Here is a 21557-nt window from a genome sequence, read left to right on the forward strand (position 1 = left end):
TTTTGGTGGATCTTTTATTAACGTATTCTACAATATTTAAATTTTTTGGAAACAGACGATTCTTTTAATGTAATCTTCGCTTTCTATTAAATGACTTCAATAGTGGCCACGAAAATAAGTAATTATATATATCTATCCAAATTTATATTACTAAATAATTTATAAAATATAAATTTTTTATTCATTATATTTATAATTTTTTTATGAACATTTACTTCTATTAAATCTATTTTTTGGGTTTATTGCTTTGGATAAAAATTTTTATTACAACTTTGGATGTGCGACTTTTTTAAACATTATGCTGACATTCTACAATTAAATCAATCTAATTTATAACCAGACATTTTAGCATTAGTTTATTTCTTTAAACAATAAATATGATTAAAAATTTAAGATATAGGTAAAAATTGTGGATCGGTTTTACTAGCTATAAATAATATAACCTTAATAACACCTATATTATAATAGTGCTAATAAAGTTAATACATAATTTTTTGTATTTTACCAAAATTGACAATAGTACTAATTTAATAATCAAGGTTTATACATTTAAAAACCTAGGGCATATAAATAGCAAGTTAAGGTTTTGTGATTATGATAATTTGATTATCTTACTCTAATATAACACTTAATAAAATACTTTTTATAATGAGTTCTAGTTTTTATTATATTATTTAAAATTTCTGATTACTCCTGGTATTGCCCCACTATATATTTACATTTCTGAAATTGTCATCCAAAGAGAATATAATTTAATTTAAAAAAATGATTTAAAATGTTTTTTATATTTATTTATCACAAATATCAATATTTATTATCAATGAAAATGTAGATATATGTACTTCTGATTAAAATTAAATACAAGCTAGTGTAAAGGTTTGCAAAGCCTTCCTATCCAGTCCATTGAGTAAGGTCGGGATTATTTTTTTAATAATACTGGGCCAGGCTTCTGATATTGCATAAAAGTGATAATCAATAAAGTAAAGTTTTGAAACTACTACCCAATATAGATGTTTATTTTGGTGTTTTACTACAAATATTTTACTTTTTAATATTTAATCATTATGTAAAAGGCCTTGACATAATTTATTTCATAAGAAAAAAAGCATATTATGATAAGATTTTTTCTAGTATTCTATATCTTATTCAATGATTACTTGGATTAATTTATTTATCATTGATTTTTTTCAAAAATGATAAAGGTAATTAATTTGGATCAACATAATGTTTAATATATATTTATATAAATATCAAATCTTTCTATGAGCAGAGGCATATTCTTATAAATTTTTTTAGCTCATAATAAGTATCAGCCCAATACCGCCAATATTAACCACTGATAATCTTCTTTTTTTTTAGTGTTTTTAAATTTTTAAATGATTTAATCATGGTTTGAAAATAATATATATATAAATTTATGAATTTATTTTAAGGCTATGCAAGCATTATATAAAAAAAAGAATAAAAATATAATCATCAAGGAAGACATTTCTTTTTGAAAATATGTTTGTTAGCCCAACATGGAAGACAAAAAAGGAATACAAAATAAATAAAAAAAATTGAAAATATGATACCTGTAAAAAAACCTCTGCTAAAAGATTTAGAGTCCTTTGTAAAGGAAGCGATTTAGGAACTAAGGACATTATTTTGTTGGGCAGTACATTTTAATGGATTATTTTAAGATTAAATTTGACCTAGTGTAAATTAATTTTAAAATTGTTTTTTTTTACAAACTAACGAAAGTATTATGAATATTTAAGTTAGTTTTGTTAAGATGAATGGCTAGTTCTTAACATGTTGTCATTGCTCAAAATGCGTTTTGTTCAAATAAATATATTTACCCATGCTTAAAATGCCCTCTTCCCCATAACGACTCTACTAATAAATATGATCACTGTAAATTTAATTGAATGACCATTTTATAGGAAAATTTTAAATTATAATCGCTAGTTTTGTGATAGGTAAGGTAAATATAACCGCTACTATACGCTTATGACCAATCTAACATTGCTTATTTTGAATTTATATATTTAAAAAATAAACATCATTAACTGTCAAATATCTATTAACAGGTATAATTAAAAAAAATAAAAGAATTAATCACAATTACAATTTATAATATTTATATAATATATTTCCGCATCCGCATAAAGACGACATCGAGTTATATATATATTTTTTATATAATTCAATTATTTTATCTATCAAAAAAAATCACTTTTATTAAGTAAGTTATATAAGTAAATAATATTATTATATAATTATTTAATAAATAGGACACAAATGCTGATTATTATTTTTTAAATTGCTGAGGGAATGGAATGCAATTTTGTACAAATATAATTATATAAGTTATTACGAAATCTAAGATATTATTATATGTGGTAGCACAATTTTTATAATGTTGATTGGGAATGTGGAATGTGGATTATAGAAGAAAACCAATTTATCGGATAAAATAAACTTAAAAATATTTTAAAAAAAAATTGTTATAAATCCCTGTCGATGTATTTGATAATAGATTAAAGTGTATCTTAGGTTTTAATGACAATATATTAAAGCGTGTCTTAGGTTTCAATATTTTTTTACTATTCGATCAAATATATACAAATGTTTAGTTTAACTTAAAAACTAAGATTATATTTTTAGTTTATGTCATATATATTTGCTTAAGATTTATATGCATCTCATTTCCGAAAGTTGTAAACTACGTATTTTAGAATTTTTATATTGATCGCTGTCTTTCATTTTTGACAAAATTAACTATATAAATAAATAAAATATTATATTAAAATTTATACCTTTTTTTTATGGTATGTGTATTCAAATTGATGTACGCAATAGAAAAGATGTTATGAATCTTTAAAAATTAAAACTGGAACAATTTTATAAAGCATCGTTCATAAAATATTCTAGGGCTGGGGATTTTTAAATAACCTAGTAGCCGAGTTCGCAATTTAATATAAGCCTGCCACATGGTAGGGGCCATTCCATATACAAAAAACTTGATTTTTGAGGGATCCCTTGGAATTTTAGTGAAATTTTTTATGCAAACTAAGGTACGCATAACCAAAACAATGTTCAAATTTTAGCATCATAGCTCTTATTTTTGTAGATATCAAGGATCAAATGAAAAATAACTGATCTATTGCCATTCAATTAAAGATTTATTAAAAACTATAGAATATAAATTATTCTAGGTTAAAAAAATTTAACTTTATTTTAAAGTTTAAAATTCAAGTAAAAAATAACAAGTTTCTCCGATTTTTAGAAATCGGTTTGATTTAAATCAATTTTTTTATTTCAACTAAATATAATAATTATAAATATTTATCACTTACAAATCATTTAACATTTTATTACAAATACCTTTTGAATGTTATTTAAACTTATTTTAGCAGTTTAATAAATGACAATTATTTAAGATTAAATTTATTTGATTTTATATTTGTACTATAACAAATAAAACGAAAATATACAACTTTTAAATTTGGATAGGGCTAGGCCAAAAACAAAAAACATTTTTTTCTAATGCTGCTACAAAAAAGACTTAATTTGAGATTATCTTTGCATTATCCAACAATTATTCTATTTTAGTATTTCCACAAGCCAATATTTTCGAGACATTATTTAATATGGTTGGCAAAAATATTTTACTTAAGGTTTCTAATATGGTTTGGTATTTAATTATTAATTCCAGGTGTGCACGTCATTGTTCGATACAATCATATATGTTATTATATTTTTGCAATAGATCCAAGGATTTTGTGATTGAGATTTGTATCTTGATTATTTCTATATGTTTATATTTTTTCCTCTAGATTTGTAACATCTATACACCCTAATTGCAGCATATGAGCGAGTGAGTGTTATGTTAATATCCACAAGCGATTTGGAAATGCTCAATCATTTCTATTAGGACGAGAATCCCAAAAAAAATTTGAAATTCCTGTGGATACATCATAAAAGGACCCGGCTCACCTCGAGCAATTTTTTCCACCTCGCTTTCACCTTCTCATATATTTTAAAAAATTTTAGTTAAATAATATTTTTTAAATAATGATTATAATATAAGAAGTAGTTCGGCAAGAATCCGGATTTTTGATCCGATCCAAATTATAGGGCATTTTTGAGAATTTACTGTGTATTAAAAAAAATACAACTAAAAATCTTAGGCATCTTTAAATAATATTTTCGTGAATTATCACCGAAGATAATATATTATATATCTATAATATTCTATTGTGATTAATTGTCAATGAGATCTGGTTTGAGCATGGAAAAGAAAATTACACTTGTGAATAGTTGACCTAGTAGTAGTTTAATAATATTTGTTATTTTAAATTATTTATAAACAATATTTATTTTTTTTTCACGGTCGAATTTGATAAAAAAATTTTTATTAGAGTTTATATGTAATAAATCCCTTAAAGCTTTATAAAAATTTTAATTATACTAATTATTAATCATATTATTTTGAGAGTATTAAATTGAAGGCTTGATTTTAAAAAAATATATCTGACTGCGTCCTATCTCATCTTATTTTTTTTATAATTTTAAATAAGTGTCTCAATAGAAAACGATTTTTAGTATTAAAAAAAATAAGAATACGTACACCTTTAAGTATATTAAAGCTATTAGCCCTATGTTAATCTTTCGATACCCATATGAATTAAAAAACATAAATGTTTTGGTGGAGTGTGACAACCCAGATTTCAAACTGATAATCCATTTCTACATTTATGTTTTTATACTTTGAAAGAAGATGGAACAAACCTTAAAGAAATATTAATTTTAATTTATTATACTTAGATTAAAAAATGTTGAGGTTATTATAGCTTATCATAAATTTTCTAAAAAAAGTTAAAATTTTTTAAACTCGAAATATAAACTACAAAAAGTGTTTATAAAAATTTATTCTTCAAAATAAAATAGTATTAAAATAATTTTTTTTGTATTCGCTTAAATCTTAAATACTGTAAACCAAATTTGGAGTATATACTTTAACTGTGCTTATCAAATCATAATTAACCATTTTTATGTAATATCAATTTCAACAGGCATGGGGTATCATATACCTAACCTACCCATGTTTTGAAGGGTTAAAAATATAATTATACTTATTAATAAATTGCTTAGACGATACCACTTAGCCTTAAATTGGTTACTGAAAAGTTAACCATAACCTTCTAGGAAGTAATGAGACATTTAATTTTTAAATTTTTTTTTAAATAGAGGGCTTTAAAGGGTTATTTAATGGCACCAAATTAGGTATTTATCACTTATATTTTTCAAGTATAATAATTATTTTTAGATGTATTCCAAAATTGAGCCTCGCGTCATTTTTACAATTTAAACACCTATATCTCCGGAATTAATCAATGAAATTTTGTTTGTAATAATCCTCACAACAAACATACCTCTAACCACACTGTAAAATTTCCCATTTTTTACAGATGCTTCCGAAAATAATTTTTTTATTCTGATTTGTAATGGAATGACCCATTTTTCTCATTTAACTACCATTATATTTATATTTTTAAAAAATATTTTTTTTCGCATAACGGAAAAATTTAATCTCATTATTAGTCGATAGCCCTTCAACAATGACGGGAATAATAAATTTTATTTTATATTTAATGAGATATGATTAGGTATTTATATTAATTTATATGAGGGGTTAGTTATAATTGAATATTACAGAGCTTAATAAGATATTCATTGATAAAAACCATTAATTTGAGTATTATTTTTTATAATATTTGATACTACTATAAAATTTGCATCAAAATGAGAATTTTTTTATATTCTATATAACTTTCACCACAGGTTAAAAATTACAAAAAGCTACTTGTAAGTGTTATATTTGTATTTCAGATAGATCAATTATTGAAAGGTCATATATAAATATATAATAAATTTTTAAATAAATTTTGCAAAGTTTAAATAAAATATAGCATATAAAATAATCATTATTTTTCACGTTTCAAATGTGATAAATAAAGAATATTAAATAAAATATAGATAATTTGGTTTATAAGTTCAAATAATTTGGATTTTTAACCAGTACCTTGAAAAGAAAGGTTGAATATTATTTTTTAAAATTATTTTATAACCATAATTAAATTAATACAAATTAAATATATCAATATATTTGTTATTTTTCTAAAAACTCATTTTAAAAAGGTTACAAAATGTATAAATTTTTATACTCCCATATCTTAAACGTACATTGGGATACCTGGTTGTTCTGTAATTAGCGATAAGGAAGCCTTTTTCTAGCGAGTAAATTAATTTTTTGAAAATTAGAATGTTCTATAGGATCAAGCTGATGCTGAAAAATAGAACGACTAATCAGTACAAATAAAAAATTATCAATCGCCTTAGAGTTAAAGGCCTTAATCAAATATTTTATTATATAATGGAGTTTTACAGAGCTGAACTGAACTCTCTTTCGGGTTGAAATAAAAAATATCGGTTATACATGGCTTTCATGAGATTGGCGCTGTGTGGCTAGCCCCGATTTTTTTATTAGCAACTTTCACCAAAATGGCCTGTATCAAATTTTCCTTTAAACCTCGAATAATGCAAATTTGTAGAAAGATCTTGCAAAAAATAATTATTGGCTTGTCCTGTCTATAAAAAGGATTAGTTGCTGCCGCCCAAAAATCAAAATTATTTGAAAAAATTAAACTCACCACTATGGTGTTGCTATATTCATATTTCCATGAATATTTCTATTAATTTAATTTAGATGAATTCAAAGCTCATGACAGTCAACTCAGAACATTAGCTTTGGGTCACGCATCAGGGAGGGTACTAGCTACTAGCGCTGACGACAATAAAGTCAATTTATGGGCCATCGGGCAATCCCAGTGCATTATAGTAATTTATATATTATATATATTTTTTTGCGTGTTAAAATACTTTTAGCTTGTTGAGTTTGATTCATATATTTTGAAGTATTATCTATATATGAATTCGATTCGACTATCACCTTTTCACTTTTTAATCACTTTAAAAAAAATTTGCGAGTCAAATAAAGGCCGTCTTAAGACTTGGCGTTTCGGGACGAAAATTAATTCGACGGCCCTTTAAAATACTCTTAATTTAACTAAGCTTTAAAAATCATATAATGACGAACTCGTTCGTCACAACTGAGAATATGAAGAAGGTATAGATAATTTAGAATAAATAACTGAAGTAGGTTTAAAATTATAATTCACTTTTAAATGCACAAGAAACAAAATTTGCTTTGCCCCTAAAATAGCCTAATTTATAGCGGCCTTAGTCTAATTAATATTTTGATATCTTTTCTTTTTAATTCCCTTACGAAAATTAATCACATGAATTTAATAATTTATAAACAGAGGGTTGTCGTCGCCAAATTTATTAACGCATAAGCTTATTCCTTAATTTAAATTCGCATAAATAAAAAATTAATAAAATCTTACTACTAGTCTCACATTGGAATACCAATTAATTTTTGTTTAACCATTTTCCCCATTTTTTAGGGAATGTTTTATATCGATTTCTACAACACCAAAAACTAAAAAAAACATTTATTAATATTTTAACATGATTAAAATATTTATTATCGCTGGGCATCTATCAGTTTCCTAATACCTTATTTATTTACTTTAATCGATATTTTTTCAGTTTGGATGCAAAATTATTATCCCTCCAAACCAAACTATAAAAAAAATTAAAAACATTTTTTTTTTAAAAAATGGTTACAAATATATAAATTTAGGATTTATTTAGATTATTTTTTAAAAATCTTTTATAAGTAATATAGTATAATGTGTAACCCATATAAATCAAATTGTTATTTCTAGAGGGCTTTCTTCACTCATGTCATACTATAAAATTTTGCATTTAATATGTTTACTTTTACCTGATATACCTCATTTACATCATAAATTTCAATTATATGTTGTAAGTAAGTAGCTAATATATTTTATTAGATGGATTGGCAATTTTTTTTATAAAATTGTAAATAAAGTTTAGCCGTGTTCGTATAATATTATTGGCATAATTGATTTTACCTAATAGCTTAAATCATTTTAAATCAATGGCATTAATACTATCATACACTGATAATTCTTTATTAAAAGGGTGCCTGCATTTAAGTCATCTGTATTTCAAACTTTGAATTTCATTGGCTCTATTAGACGCTAATGAAAAGCATTTCGTTTAACTGTCTTTCAATGGCTGACTTTCAGCCTAGGTAGATTATTATTAATGTCAATATTTCAAACCTATAATGTATCCTTTCTAACTTAAGAAGTAAATAGGTAAATCAGTTTAAAATTGATACTTTACAAGGTTTAAAAAGTTACAATATTTTAATTTAAGATACCAAACAAGTTTGACATATTACGGTAAAATTTTAATCATGAATTTTTTTATATCTACCTGTTATTTATTAATTATATTTTTCTTCACTTAACATAATAAATAATCATTTTCTAATCGTTTTTATGACTATTATAAATTTTCAATATTTTTTCCTTTGTAATGAATGCACGCTTCTACCTAAATCCATTTTTTGTGCTATATAGTTTCAATTGTAATAAGTAATAACATTACGCTCCCATCGGTTTGATTATAATATCCTTTTTTTTTAAATATTTTTTTTCTAAAAATTTATAACCGATTCTCACTCGGACATTACTACAATACATGTTAATACAATTAGTTTAAAACACAATATTTTTTTAGAAATAATATGTTATCATTGTATTTCGGGGCAGCTACTTATTATTGATTTTTGTCGTTAAATTGTAAGTAATTTATGTGTTTGTGTTGTGTGATTTTACAAGAAAATACTTAAAAAAATTATATAATTCGTACTTGCCCTTTATTAATAAATATTATATATTTTTTTCTTCACTTGAAGCACAAAGGACATTCAACTATTTGATTTTGATAATTATCTTCGGCATCAATTTACACCTATTTCATAATTTATAGAAATCTCTTTAAAATAAATATACCATTTTAATTTTATCTATAAATAATGAAATATAATTGGTTGAGCGTTAAAGGTTATTTTGAAATGTATTTTTTTTTATGATTTCCTTGTTCATTATCACACAATCTTAATTATTTTGCCACATGTTTATTAAATTTTATTGATATAATTATATACACGAGTAATTTATCATATATATTTGCTATAATAAAATAATATAAATTTATTTACAGACCGTGAGACCTCCAAAAACCTTTTTATCTTGCTCTATAAGTCTCGCTCCCGCCACTATTTAAATTTTACAACTGATAAACCGCCCATTATATTTCAAATGTTGGTTTTTGGAAAGGTTTTAATTTGATTCATGTAATTAATCGGGAAATAGCTAGCTTTTACAATGATGCTATATCATTTATTCTTATACAACATACGAATAAGAATAATATAATCGGTTAAAATGTTGTTTATATAAAAAAAAACTTTCAAAAGAAACTTACAAAATTAACGCACGTAATCTGATTTATGTAAGCAGAATGGAAAGTTTTATTGTATGTTATTATAAAAGTTAAACAACCATCGCAGAATAAATCTCATTAATTTAATTTCTTTTATAAAAAAAGGATTTTAATCCTTTACATAAGATTCTTTGCTGATGTGTTTGTATTTTTTTTTCATTTCAGGCTTAGGGATAGATCTGTTTTTTAAAAATTATGTTTGTTATTTTAAATGATATACCATATAAAACACAACGCAGCAATATGTTTTATGTTAGAAACTATTCCATTTTTAAGACCTATTTGTTCTTCTTATAATTTTATATCTTGTTTAAAATCCCAAAACGCACAAATAATAATTATTAACTTTTTCTACACTTTTAAAAATTTATTCCTCCTTTTCAATTATTTATGAGCGAATAAAATTATGTCAACTTATATCAATAATGATAAAGATCAAGTTGATATATTTAATTAAAAATTATAGAACATAAATTAGAACCCCTGGGCTTAGCAAATCCGACCCGCTATTAATACTCAACCTCAGTGCGTAGCCAGGATTTATCCGTGAGGAGTTGAAAAATTTTTTTGGGACCTGGGCCCCCAAACACTATTTTCTCCAGCCTTCGACCGGGTCCCTAAAAAATATATAATATTAATTTTTCGGTAGTTATCTCTTTATCATCCTTGTTAACGTTGGCTGAACAATTGGAATTACTAATTCTTAAATTTGCCAATAATTTGTGCTTTATTACTGTCTAACCACTATAGTAGCCAGCATAAATGGAAAAATTTTGGTCAAATTTATGATTTTAAGCGACTGAAAGTATTATTCTAAAAATTTTATCAATGTTTAGTGTTCAATTGTAAATTAATTCAATCCATTCGGTGAAGAAAGAAAAAAAATTCACCTCCCAAACCTCCCATTTTTTATGATCACTAAATATATCTTATTCTTATGTTAAAAATAATTTTTTCATTAAATTTTTGCATATAACAAAATTTTACAGAGAATTTCATTAGATTATATTTATTATTACCATTAGTATAAATAACATCCCTTTATTTAACTTCAAAATGTAGAACTTTTATACAGATTATTATATTAAAAATTTATTGTAAACTGTATTTTAAAAAATATAATTACAATAAAATATTAATTCTTGTTGCAAATAACGGAATTAAAAAATATATAAAACCATGTGATCATTTAAAATTCTTATTTGTTTTTTAAAATATATTCCATTTTTATTTAAATTGAAACCATTTTTTAAATAAAATTTCTTTGTTATAGGGGGGGGTTTAACTCCTCCCCTTGTCTACGTAATTGCTCAACCTGGTTTAAAATAAATTCGATTCTTAATATATTTTAAAAAATTTTAAATTAAATTTATATTTTGAAAAATATTCAAAATCTTCCATTAAAGTTTTGTAAATTTTGAAATTTATAATTCCTGCCAAATTATTATTTTATTATACTTTCCATTAATTTAAATACTTCCCATTTTTATTAATATAATGCGTATTTCTTATTGTAATTTGAAAAATAGAAATTAGACATTTTTTTTTGTCAAAATTTCACAACTTTATAAATTTCAAGCTAAAATTTATTAAATTTTAATAATTTCTCAAACTTTAAAAAATGATTTAAGCCACTTTTTATTTTCACATTAAAAATAACTTATTTCTTTTTTTCATTAAATTAACTAAAAATTCTTAATTATATTTTTGATATTTAGGTTACAGCCTCAAGAAAATTGGGAAATTATAAGCTCTCAGGACTGGGTCGAAAAGAATGTTTAAATCTGGTCCGACTCTCACGAAAATTTTTAAAATTTAAATCGCCAGTTTTTGAAGATTATTTCTGAGTTCCGTGCTGGGCTCTAAATATTTGATTTCAACTTGAAATTTTTATCATGTTTGCTTTTTACAAATCATAATTATTATTTTTTCTGCCAGCCTATAAAGACATATTTAAGGATCTGGTCGGCTGATATATTCTATTATCTGATTTTCCTAAAATCAGGGACGTGAACAAAGGCATTTTGCGTTCCTGTATATACAAATTTTAATTATTCATCTTTTGTAATATAGATCAATTATTACATCTAAACGTTAAGAGAAATTCTATAAATTTTATCATTTAGTATATATAAATATAGGAAAACATTTTCTTTCCGCCACTAACTTAAAACAAAATTATTTATTAAAATTTAAAACTTTATATTAATTTTATATAAAAAAAAGAGTTAAACAATTATTTTAAACTTGATTTAAAAAAAATGTTTCCATTTATCCCAAGTTATATTCCCGGAACAAACGCTTCTTTCTCTGTTTAAAAAAGAGCCTATAGCTGTAGAGAAAGCTTTAATGTTAAAAATAGATGAAAACCAAATTTATATACGATAATTATTTTAAATCAAATTAAACCTTTTTAGAATCCTCAGTTTATACTGCTTATTTTTTTAATACATGAATTTTATTCTCGATCATTTTTTGAAGAAACCATCTATAATAAATACTTAATATATTTTAAATTGAATTTATATGGGAATGTTAATCTACATATTCATTATCATGTGATGCGATGCAATTATAAGAGTTTTTTTTTCAAATTCACCTTTTACTTATATAATTTAATTTTTTTAAAAAAAGAGTGTTAAACAAACATGTCACATATTTTGTTTTTACTCGGATATAGGTAGGAACTAATAGATTTATTATGCTTTACATTAAAACTCAGAAAATATTAGTATACGTTAATGATATATTTTAAAATTTAAAAAAAAAAAAATCATATCAGATGCCGATGCAAAAATTATTATTTGTAAATTGAATTGTTTTACCTTTCCTTTTTTCATAAGTCACATATCGTGATACAAAATTAATAAAAATAATAATTATATAATTCAGTATACTTCAAAAATTAGAACACGATTACTTTTTTAAAAATCTATCTTCAAGTTCTTATTTTCTTTAAAAAAAAATTTGTCAAAGGGAAATAAAACCGCAAAATATTTAAAAAATTATTTCACGATATAACATTTTCTCGGTGAATAATTAAAACCTCTGGTATTTTTTAATCAAATTTTCAGTATTTTTTTATCAATATATTTTATTATATTTTAAGCAGTATAAAATTAATATTTAATCAATGTAAGAATTTCAGTAATAAATCCAAAATTGGGCAGTATTTTTTTGATCAGTATAAAATATAATTTGTTAGATAAAAAAAAATTACGATTCCTTAGAACTTATGATGGAATTGGCTAGTGATAAAATCATTGAATGTCCTAAGTTGATGTTCAAAGAGTTAGAGATCTGTCCCCATGTGAGACAAAAAAATTTCTTAAACCAAATTTTTGGACATCAAATTTTAGGTATAATTAATTATAAATTTATTTTACTGGGTAACAAATCAGTTAAATTACTTGAAACGAACCCTAAGATACTGACATATTGTTTAAATTTATTTATACTGGGGTAAAATTAATAATACCGACAATTTTTGTTATTACACTGAAAATAATATTGTAAAAATACTAGTAATTTGGAGTAAAATACTAGAGAAATACATTTTCTCTTTTTTATTATTAAAAGTCGAAATTATGTCATTGAAAAATGAAACAATGTTTGGATTATTTTAAATTTTTTCTCATACTCCACTTAATTAATGACAACGATAAGATAAATTATTTGTACAGCGATATGCGTTTACTAAAGAGTTGTTTTATGTTATCTTATCAAATTTTCGCGCCCTTCAATATTTTTTTATCTTTCGAAATTGTTTAGGTGTAAAATATTATAAGTAAAATCTTTACCCCCCCCCCCCCCCTTCCGCCCCCTAAAATACACGTTATATTACCTTTAGATTTTTTTTTTACCTTACCTCAAACGCCAAGACTAATGATTGATTGTTGTTATTTTAGTTAGCTCAAAGTCAAAAGTTACAAAACCCGAAAATTAAAAACCGTTAAAGTCAAGAATAATTGAAGTTTAAAAATTTTGGGGCCCAAAATTAAGTCGCTAAATCCCATAAAATGTTATATCAATAAAACCAGTTATTTTTAAAAAAATTTCCACTTGGAGAAAGATGGCATTACTAATTTTAAAATTTATTCCCAAAGGGTTCATAATACTGTTCCATTATTCAAATCTTTTTACCCTTAAAATTTATAACATTTTTAAAGCGCCCTCTTGCGATAAAAAGTTATAGCCAAATATAACAACCGTATTTTCAATATAAATTTATAATAAAATATTTATTCAATAAAAATACCTCTATTTTTATCAAATTTATTAACTGCATAAACCAATATGAAGGGCCCTTTTTGTCTTCCATTTTTTTAAAAAATTTCCCCAATAATAAAAAAAATCTCTTCCAAATCTATATTCCAATTTGTCCATGTCATATACATGTGAACATATCTATTCAAAACGGTTAAATTCCCATTTTTCTATCTCAAATACTATGATGTTTTTTCTTCTATCTCCTATTTCTGTGATGTATGAAAAATAAAATCAGCGAATAATGATTATAATTTTTTTAATCAATTTTAGAACCTGGACTTAAAAAGTTGATGAGTTTGGAACTTGTACTAAAAATAAAAATGGTTTCCTGAATATTTTTAAAAAGTGATTTTAGTCATAAAATTTTGAAAAAGCGGGCTCTGTTCCCGGTTCAAAATCCTGGTTTAGATTCCAGACTGTTAAAATTATCAAAAAAAAATTTAAACAGTAAAATACACCCTCAAAAATGATTAACGCAACTTGCAATTTGTTAGATTTTTGGAAATTATAAAACGGGTTCCGGTTCTGGTGGAGACGGACATTCGATCCGTCAAAACTCAATCTCATAAAAAATGATATAAATGTTCATAGTTCCATACTATTTAATTCGATAGGATTATTTACGGATTGGATATCCGTTTCTATTATGAAAGAAGCTCAAAGAGAGTTCCACTTTCTGAGGGGTCTGGTTTCAAAATTTGGAATTTTTTGCTTTTGAAATTCGATTTAAGTTAATTTTTCTTCGTTTTGTTTCATTTAATTTTTTTTAAAACTAAAATATTTTTTCGTTTAATTTTTTTTTAAAAAATGAGTATGTCGCCGAAACATGAAAAGGAAATTTGTATTTTTTTATTTTTAAACAGAATAAAGTGTGTCACTTTTTTTACTTAATTTTTTATATTCACTTTATAGTTTGAAATTTTTCGGGTTGAGAAGATTATTTGTTGCATCTTAAAAATACGACGATATTATTTATTGATAAAACAGTTAATTTTTGTGATTTTTTTAAAAAAAATTTGTTTTTACCGTACTGTTATTCGATATAATAGTATTATTTTTTTGTGCTTTAAGATTTTAATCTTTTATTCGGCATAGTTAAATGTAATTTATAAATTATTCAATATAATAATTTTTCTTAATTTTATATTATAGATTATATTCTGAAAAAGGAAATTTTTTTAAAAAAATTAGTTTTTAAAAATTCTATTATTATTTTTGAACTATACACATTTATTTTTAATTTAGATTTATTTATACTTCTTTATTTAAATCTTTGGGATGTCTAAATAGGCATCATATAAAAACCAAGGATGCATTGAACTCCTCTTTTTTTTAACCTATACTAACAAAATAGATGATGATACCAAAAAAATGATGTAGATTATTTATATTTATTTATTTAGTTATAATTAATTAATTAAATTTAAAGTAAAGTAAAGAAATTTGCTTTAAAATATATATGATTTTTTTTATCTTAATGTTTGTAGGCTGGTGTTGTTAAAACGCCATGAGCCGAGGTTGAAAAAATCACCCAGATTTTAGGTCGTGGTCTTTTTTCATCTTTGACCCCAGGAAATTTGGGTTAGCTCTGTTCGAGCCGACTCGGCTAACCCGTTTAACAAGACTAAGACTAATATATATTTTTTAAAATTTATAAAGGTTAATTATTTTCGAATATCAGCCACTAGTCTGTTTTAAAAAATGTATCTTCCCTAATACTGAGCAATACTGTGAGTATCGGTCTGAAAAATTTACATAAAACTGGCATATATGCCAATCTAGTTATTATCTTACGAATTCTAGTTTTTTAAAAGGGAGGGGGTTTGAGAATCAATTAGCTGCTATGAAAATTATTATGTATTTTGGGAAGCGAAAGTTTGGTAGTTTTAAAAATTTTAAACATTCCTTCTCACGTTAAATTTTTTAAAGACAATATATTATGGATTTTCTCTTTTGTATAAAAGTAAGTTTAATTACATTTTCTTCCCCGTACATTCATTAAACCTCTCCCCATTTTTTTTATCTTCAACAAAAGATCGAAGAATATAAGCAAATTTTTATTATAACATAAATTCCCAGGGGCGCCTGCCCTCCTCTCCCTCACAAAAAACATTTTCAAAATCCTGACAAAATTTGGATTGTTTATTTACTCCTAAACTTTAAAATCTTAGAGTTTTATAACTTATTATATATGAAGGAATGGGTTATGTAAAATGGATATCGAAATTGTGACTGTATTATCCGTTTCATGTATTATACTAAGGGATTCTATAGGAATCGCATTTCAAAATTATGAAGTGGATCATTAAATATTTATATATTTTAAAAATTCTAGATGGTATTATTTTTTTTACATTGCCTAATTTGGAATATATTCTATCAATATTATAGTGTTTACGGGAAAATAGTAAACAGGGTTGCCAAGTCAAAATTTTAAAATTGAGGGAGAATTCCCCCCCCCCCTTTATTCACATATAGTTGTTATATTTATAAAAATAAACAGTATTTTATTCATCATAGTGCTACCAAATTAAGGCGTTTTTTGCGCTTTATTTCTAATGATATATCGTGTAGTCTAGGTCGATTTTTAAAAACGGTCCTGTTTTCGCTTAAATAATATTATTTAAGTCTCAAGATTTGGCAAATAGAGTTCAAAACCTTTCTGCCACCTATAAAATCTCCAGGCTTACATAATATTATTTTGGTTAAAATCTCAATCTGGCCGTTTTTAAAAATCGGGCTCAACAACACTACTTTTGTGGAAATTGCCAAACCTTTTTTACTTTTTATAATATTTAAAAAAATTTTTTTTAACATGTGTTTTATTTATTATAGAAAAGTAAATCCATTATTTACATGATTTTTTATTGTCTAAATAAATTATTTAGTGAGACCAAAATTTATAAAATAGAATCTTTATTTCTAAATTTGTTTCTTAAACGATATTTAAAATCATCAATATTGGAGAAATTCCCTGTCTTACAAATTAAATGTGACACCATTTATAATTTATTATACAAGGCAAGCCCACCCCCCTCCCCACCTTCCAGGAAAAAATGTTGTATTCGTCTGTCCTGTTATTGATTAAAACATATTTATCATTATAATTTAAAAACTAGCTCCAAATAAAAAGTAGGGGGGTTCTGAAATTTCTTCATTTTAAAATTCATCTATTTACTTATTTGTCACTTTATATTTATTTATTAAATAAAAATTAAACAAATACTGATTATAAAAATTATTATATATTTCATTTAATAATGCTAAAAATTTTAATGTTGAAGAGATTTTTATGAGAAATCATGGTAGTTATAAGTGTAGATTCTCTCGCTGATGGAGAAGACCTAGCAACCCTGTTAGCGAACCTTTTAAATCATAGTTATAGTTTTTTATCGTTTTGCCCTTTAATTATATGATCAAAATTGTATATAATATATTTTTTTATTTATAAACAAAATATTAATTTTTATTAGACATTAAATCAAAATGGCTCTCTCGTTAACGCTTTGCGATTCGGACACGCTGACGAATTGATATTAACCGGTTGTCTCAAAGGTTTTGTCAACGTATGGGATCTTCATCCCATACAAAGTATATAGGATTTAAAATATTTTTTTTGTTGTATATTTATTTAAATTTGAACTTTATTAAATTTTTTTTTAAATGTTATCTAATATGGGTTCTAATATACAGGCCCCACAACCAGAAATTTTCTACGGGGGAGGGGGATAATTTTTTTTTAAATTAAAATTAATTTTTTTTTAGAACATTAAAAATTTATTCGAACTAATCAATATATATATAATAACCAATCATATTAAAAATGCCAATTTTGAACACAAATAATAAAATATTTAAGAATGAATATAATATTGCTAAAAGATATTATAGATATCAGCGATATATACAAGTAAAATATAGAATTCAAAGACCTGCAGAAGAACCCATTGCACGGCAAGGTCCGGATTTGAAAAAATATTTCGGCCCAGGTGTTTAAATTTTTTCTACGCCTTGGTTTTTTTTAAGAATAAAATATACCTACTCGGAATTTTGCGGATCGTTTTTTAGCAAATATGAAATCCATAATATAGTAAAATGGTAATAGGAAATATGATAAGTGAAAGAATGTGATAATTTTTAAATATATTTAATTTATATATATAATAATAACGATATACAATATTCGGCACGTTCCGTGTATTTTTTAAATACAATTTTAAGCCAGGCTTGACTCTAAATTAAAAGAAAATGTTAGAGCCGGATGTGGTTTATTTAAAATAAATTTATGGTTCACGGGCCGACCTTGCAGGTCTTTGATAGAATTAAACATATGGAAAAGTTAATTAAAATATCGTTAGTGAGCAATGCTTCTATTATGTTTCTTGCAGGATTGTCTATAATTAATTATTCATAGATTTAAATTTTGAAATGGATAGACCTCCAGATATATTTATCCTCTGAGTAAAATTTAACTAAATATTAAATTTTTTCAATATCTAGATTTAACATGTCCTCAGAAGGATTTATAGGTAATTATATTTTAAATTGGATAGAGGCATTTGATGAATCACAAATCGTTCATTGATTAGAGTAAAACTATATCCAAAAGTGGAATAACAACGGTTAATTTATAGTAATCCCCATCGAGGGAATGTTAATATTGGATTTGGAACCTTTTGTTTGTCTAGATGCAAGTCGAGGATTGCTAATCTCAAAATCATATAATGTCTCTTTGGACTCAACTATCACATTAATCTCGTGAAAAGGACGTTATCATCTATTCGCGATTCTCATAACTCCATATCATTTTTTTGAAAAAAATGCATAAAATTGTGGTTTAATTAAATAATTTTTTAATAAATCCTAATGCAAAAAAAATCGGCTGTTGTATTAAATCTAATAATGTGCAGATAAAATATTTCATTCAGATCATTCTAATATTTCTCCAAGGGCATTCAAAATAGGCTCTTCTAGATCCAAAAATGCAGTAACAGCTTGATGTCGAAGGTTCCATCTTGTCGTTCTTTTTGTAGTTTTTTTCTTGTCGCACATTCTCGGAAATAATTCTATTCAGCAAATTCCCTCTCCTTGGATAACTGAACATTTTAAACACTGTAGAAATGTTGCATAATCATAGTTTAAATTAAATGGTAATTTTTGGTATATAAAATTATCTTGTATCCATCAATGTTTAAGGTTTAAAAAAATGTAAGGAAATATATTTGTGGAGGGAAGAAATATTTTAATTAATTTAAAATTTTTGCTAAAATTTAAATATTTGAAATAGAAAATATTGCAATTCACAATTCATGAAAATCTTTTATATTTTTTCAAAAAATTTTGCTACAGCCTGATGGCTACTTGCCTGCTAATATATAAATGGTGAATTTTTTTAAAATAAGTAATAATTTTATATGATGGAACAATGATCATTCTCAAAATTCATATTTCTTAACAATTTATCCCCTTTTTTCTACCACGATGTTTAATTCTGAAGTATTATTAAACGATATAATACTAGTACATTAATGAAAACAAGCTGTGTGTGTATATGCTAAAAAAAAATTTTACAATAAAATATACAAAATTACACGAGTTGATAATTTACAAAATATATTAAAATACCCTTGTAATTTTTCAAAATGTATAGCTATCAGAACGTTTAACGATTGTAAATCATCTGTTACCAGTCTTGACATGAGCCTCTCTGGTCTGATATTAGCAAACGGGGCTTCCAATGGAAATATTAATGTAAATAATCTTTATATTTTCACGAGAAGCAAAAATCTAACTTCTCATTTAAATTTTTGCATAAAAGTTGAGCTTATAATATTAAATAAATTAAGTAAACAAAATTAAACATAATATTAAATATGATAGGTATTACTTTTGAGGAAAATTAACTTTGTAAGATTATTTTAATATTAAACTTGTAAATCCTTACTTTAATCAGGCTTTATAAACTATAATTAGTTTAGATGCCGAAATCGACCAAAATATTTTTTATGATAAATATTAATTTAACTCTAGCTCTCTCATGAAAACAATACTAGCCCACACCAGGCTTTAAAATAGAAAATCTGTTTTAAATAAATGAAATTCATTTTTATCTTTCCACTATTAATAATAAAACAAATGAATTGTATACAACAAAAGATGTATCATTAATTAATTATCGACCTAAAACTCACGCTTACAATTTTAGATAATATGCAAAATATACTATAGCTTATATTATTCTCGTTTATTTTATTTTAATGTTTTCTATTCATATTTTTTAGGTATATGATATGCGTTCCGCCACCTGTATAACTGAATTAAAAGTAAAATTTATCTATCATCTATTATAATTATGAAAGATTGAGCTTTTTTAAACAGGCATACAACCATCTGAATACACTTTTTAATATTACTATATGCGACTTCTGTTCTGCTACATGCAACGCGGTCTTTAAATAGCCAAATACAGAAAGAAATAAGACATTTAAAGGGTAGTGATATTTAGCACACGATTTGATGATATATTCACAAAATTAATTTGGATATTTAGTCGCAAAATTTTATTGAACTATTTTTAATATATGTATTATCCTATATTTCTCTAACCTTTTAACCCATCTCTTTTTCTTAGGATCCAAGAGATAGAAAAAATGGCCCCCAAAAAGCTTTCCGTGCACCTTTCGTAAAGGTCGAACTCTCTGAGAGAGGATGTTTTTTTATGAATAACGCTTGTAACTAAATATTCAAGATAATTTTTATAACGAAATCGACATGGATATATTGCTTCAACAGATTATGTGCTAAATATTATTTTCCTCTTTTACAACATAAACCCAAGCATCGCCCATATATGTGTTATTAGTTAAATCAAGCATTTATATGAAAGTTTTTAAAATTTAACACTAAATTTTTGGAGCAAATAAAAATTGACTTGCTTTACTTAATTCCACTCAAAACACACGTATTGGCTATGGTTAGAGATAGAAATTGGAAAATTGGGAAAAAACGGGAAAATTATAAAATATAATAGAATTATAATAAAATTCTTGTAAAAATAAGAATTGTTTTATATATAATAACATCATAATATAATTTGTTAAAAATTGCATTTTACATCAAAAATTGATTAAACAATATATATTCATTTGATATCAATGTCATTATCAATGGATATGTGAAGTTAAAGACCAGTCTGGTTGGGCCTGCGATAACATCAATAATATATAGGCCAGTCGATGGCTTGAAAAATATTAATCTTATATTTCCTTCTTATTTTTCCTTTTTTTAGCTTGATTGAGAATCACAATTATAAAATTAATTATTAAAAATTAGGGAGGTGTGGAATATTTACTATTAATTTCTTATAATATTTTGTAAATGAATAGAATAAAATAGATAAACACCATTAAATTTATCAAAGTTATTGGTATATATTTAAATTTTATGCAAAAATAGAAAATTAAATATTTTGAGTTGGGATTTTTATTTTATGTTTTTTTTTAAAATTTGAGATAAGACGGGTTGGGACTGGCCTGTTTGAATTGTTTTTTTAAAAACTGGGTTGAAAATTGCACAGAGCCGTAGGTAATCTCGGGCCAAAAAAATTCTATTTTACTGGTCTCTAATTAAAGTGGTTGGTACTACTCTTTGATTAAGTAGAATTCATTTAACATGAAATGAATTTATTTAAATTATATATAATCGAATGTCTTATTATTTGGCTTATTAGTAGAAGCTTTGCTATCCCTGGCAATACATTCCCGGAAATGATTTAAGACATACTGCAAATGACATTT

At 24.5% G+C, this 21557-nt stretch overlaps 1 protein-coding gene across 1 annotated transcript in view; it reads left to right on the top strand.

Annotated features, from left to right (window-relative positions):
- The window catches only part of LOC135925423 (uncharacterized), a 28464-nt gene continuing 6907 nt past the window's right edge, over nucleotides 1–21557 (top strand). The window contains exons 1-5 of the mRNA XM_065460728.1: nucleotides 1–118; nucleotides 6755–6885; nucleotides 17235–17352; nucleotides 19412–19512; nucleotides 20043–20084. Of these exons, the coding sequence (XP_065316800.1) occupies nucleotides 91–118; nucleotides 6755–6885; nucleotides 17235–17352; nucleotides 19412–19512; nucleotides 20043–20084 (420 nt within the window). The 5' untranslated portion in view covers nucleotides 1–90. The remainder of the gene's footprint in view (nucleotides 119–6754; nucleotides 6886–17234; nucleotides 17353–19411; nucleotides 19513–20042; nucleotides 20085–21557) is intronic.

Source organism: Gordionus sp. m RMFG-2023, chromosome 2 (assembly GCF_954871325.1).
Source record: "Gordionus sp. m RMFG-2023 chromosome 2, tfGorSpeb1-WG-v2, whole genome shotgun sequence".
Lineage (NCBI taxonomy): Eukaryota > Metazoa > Nematomorpha > Gordioida > Chordodea > Parachordodidae > Gordionus > Gordionus sp. m RMFG-2023.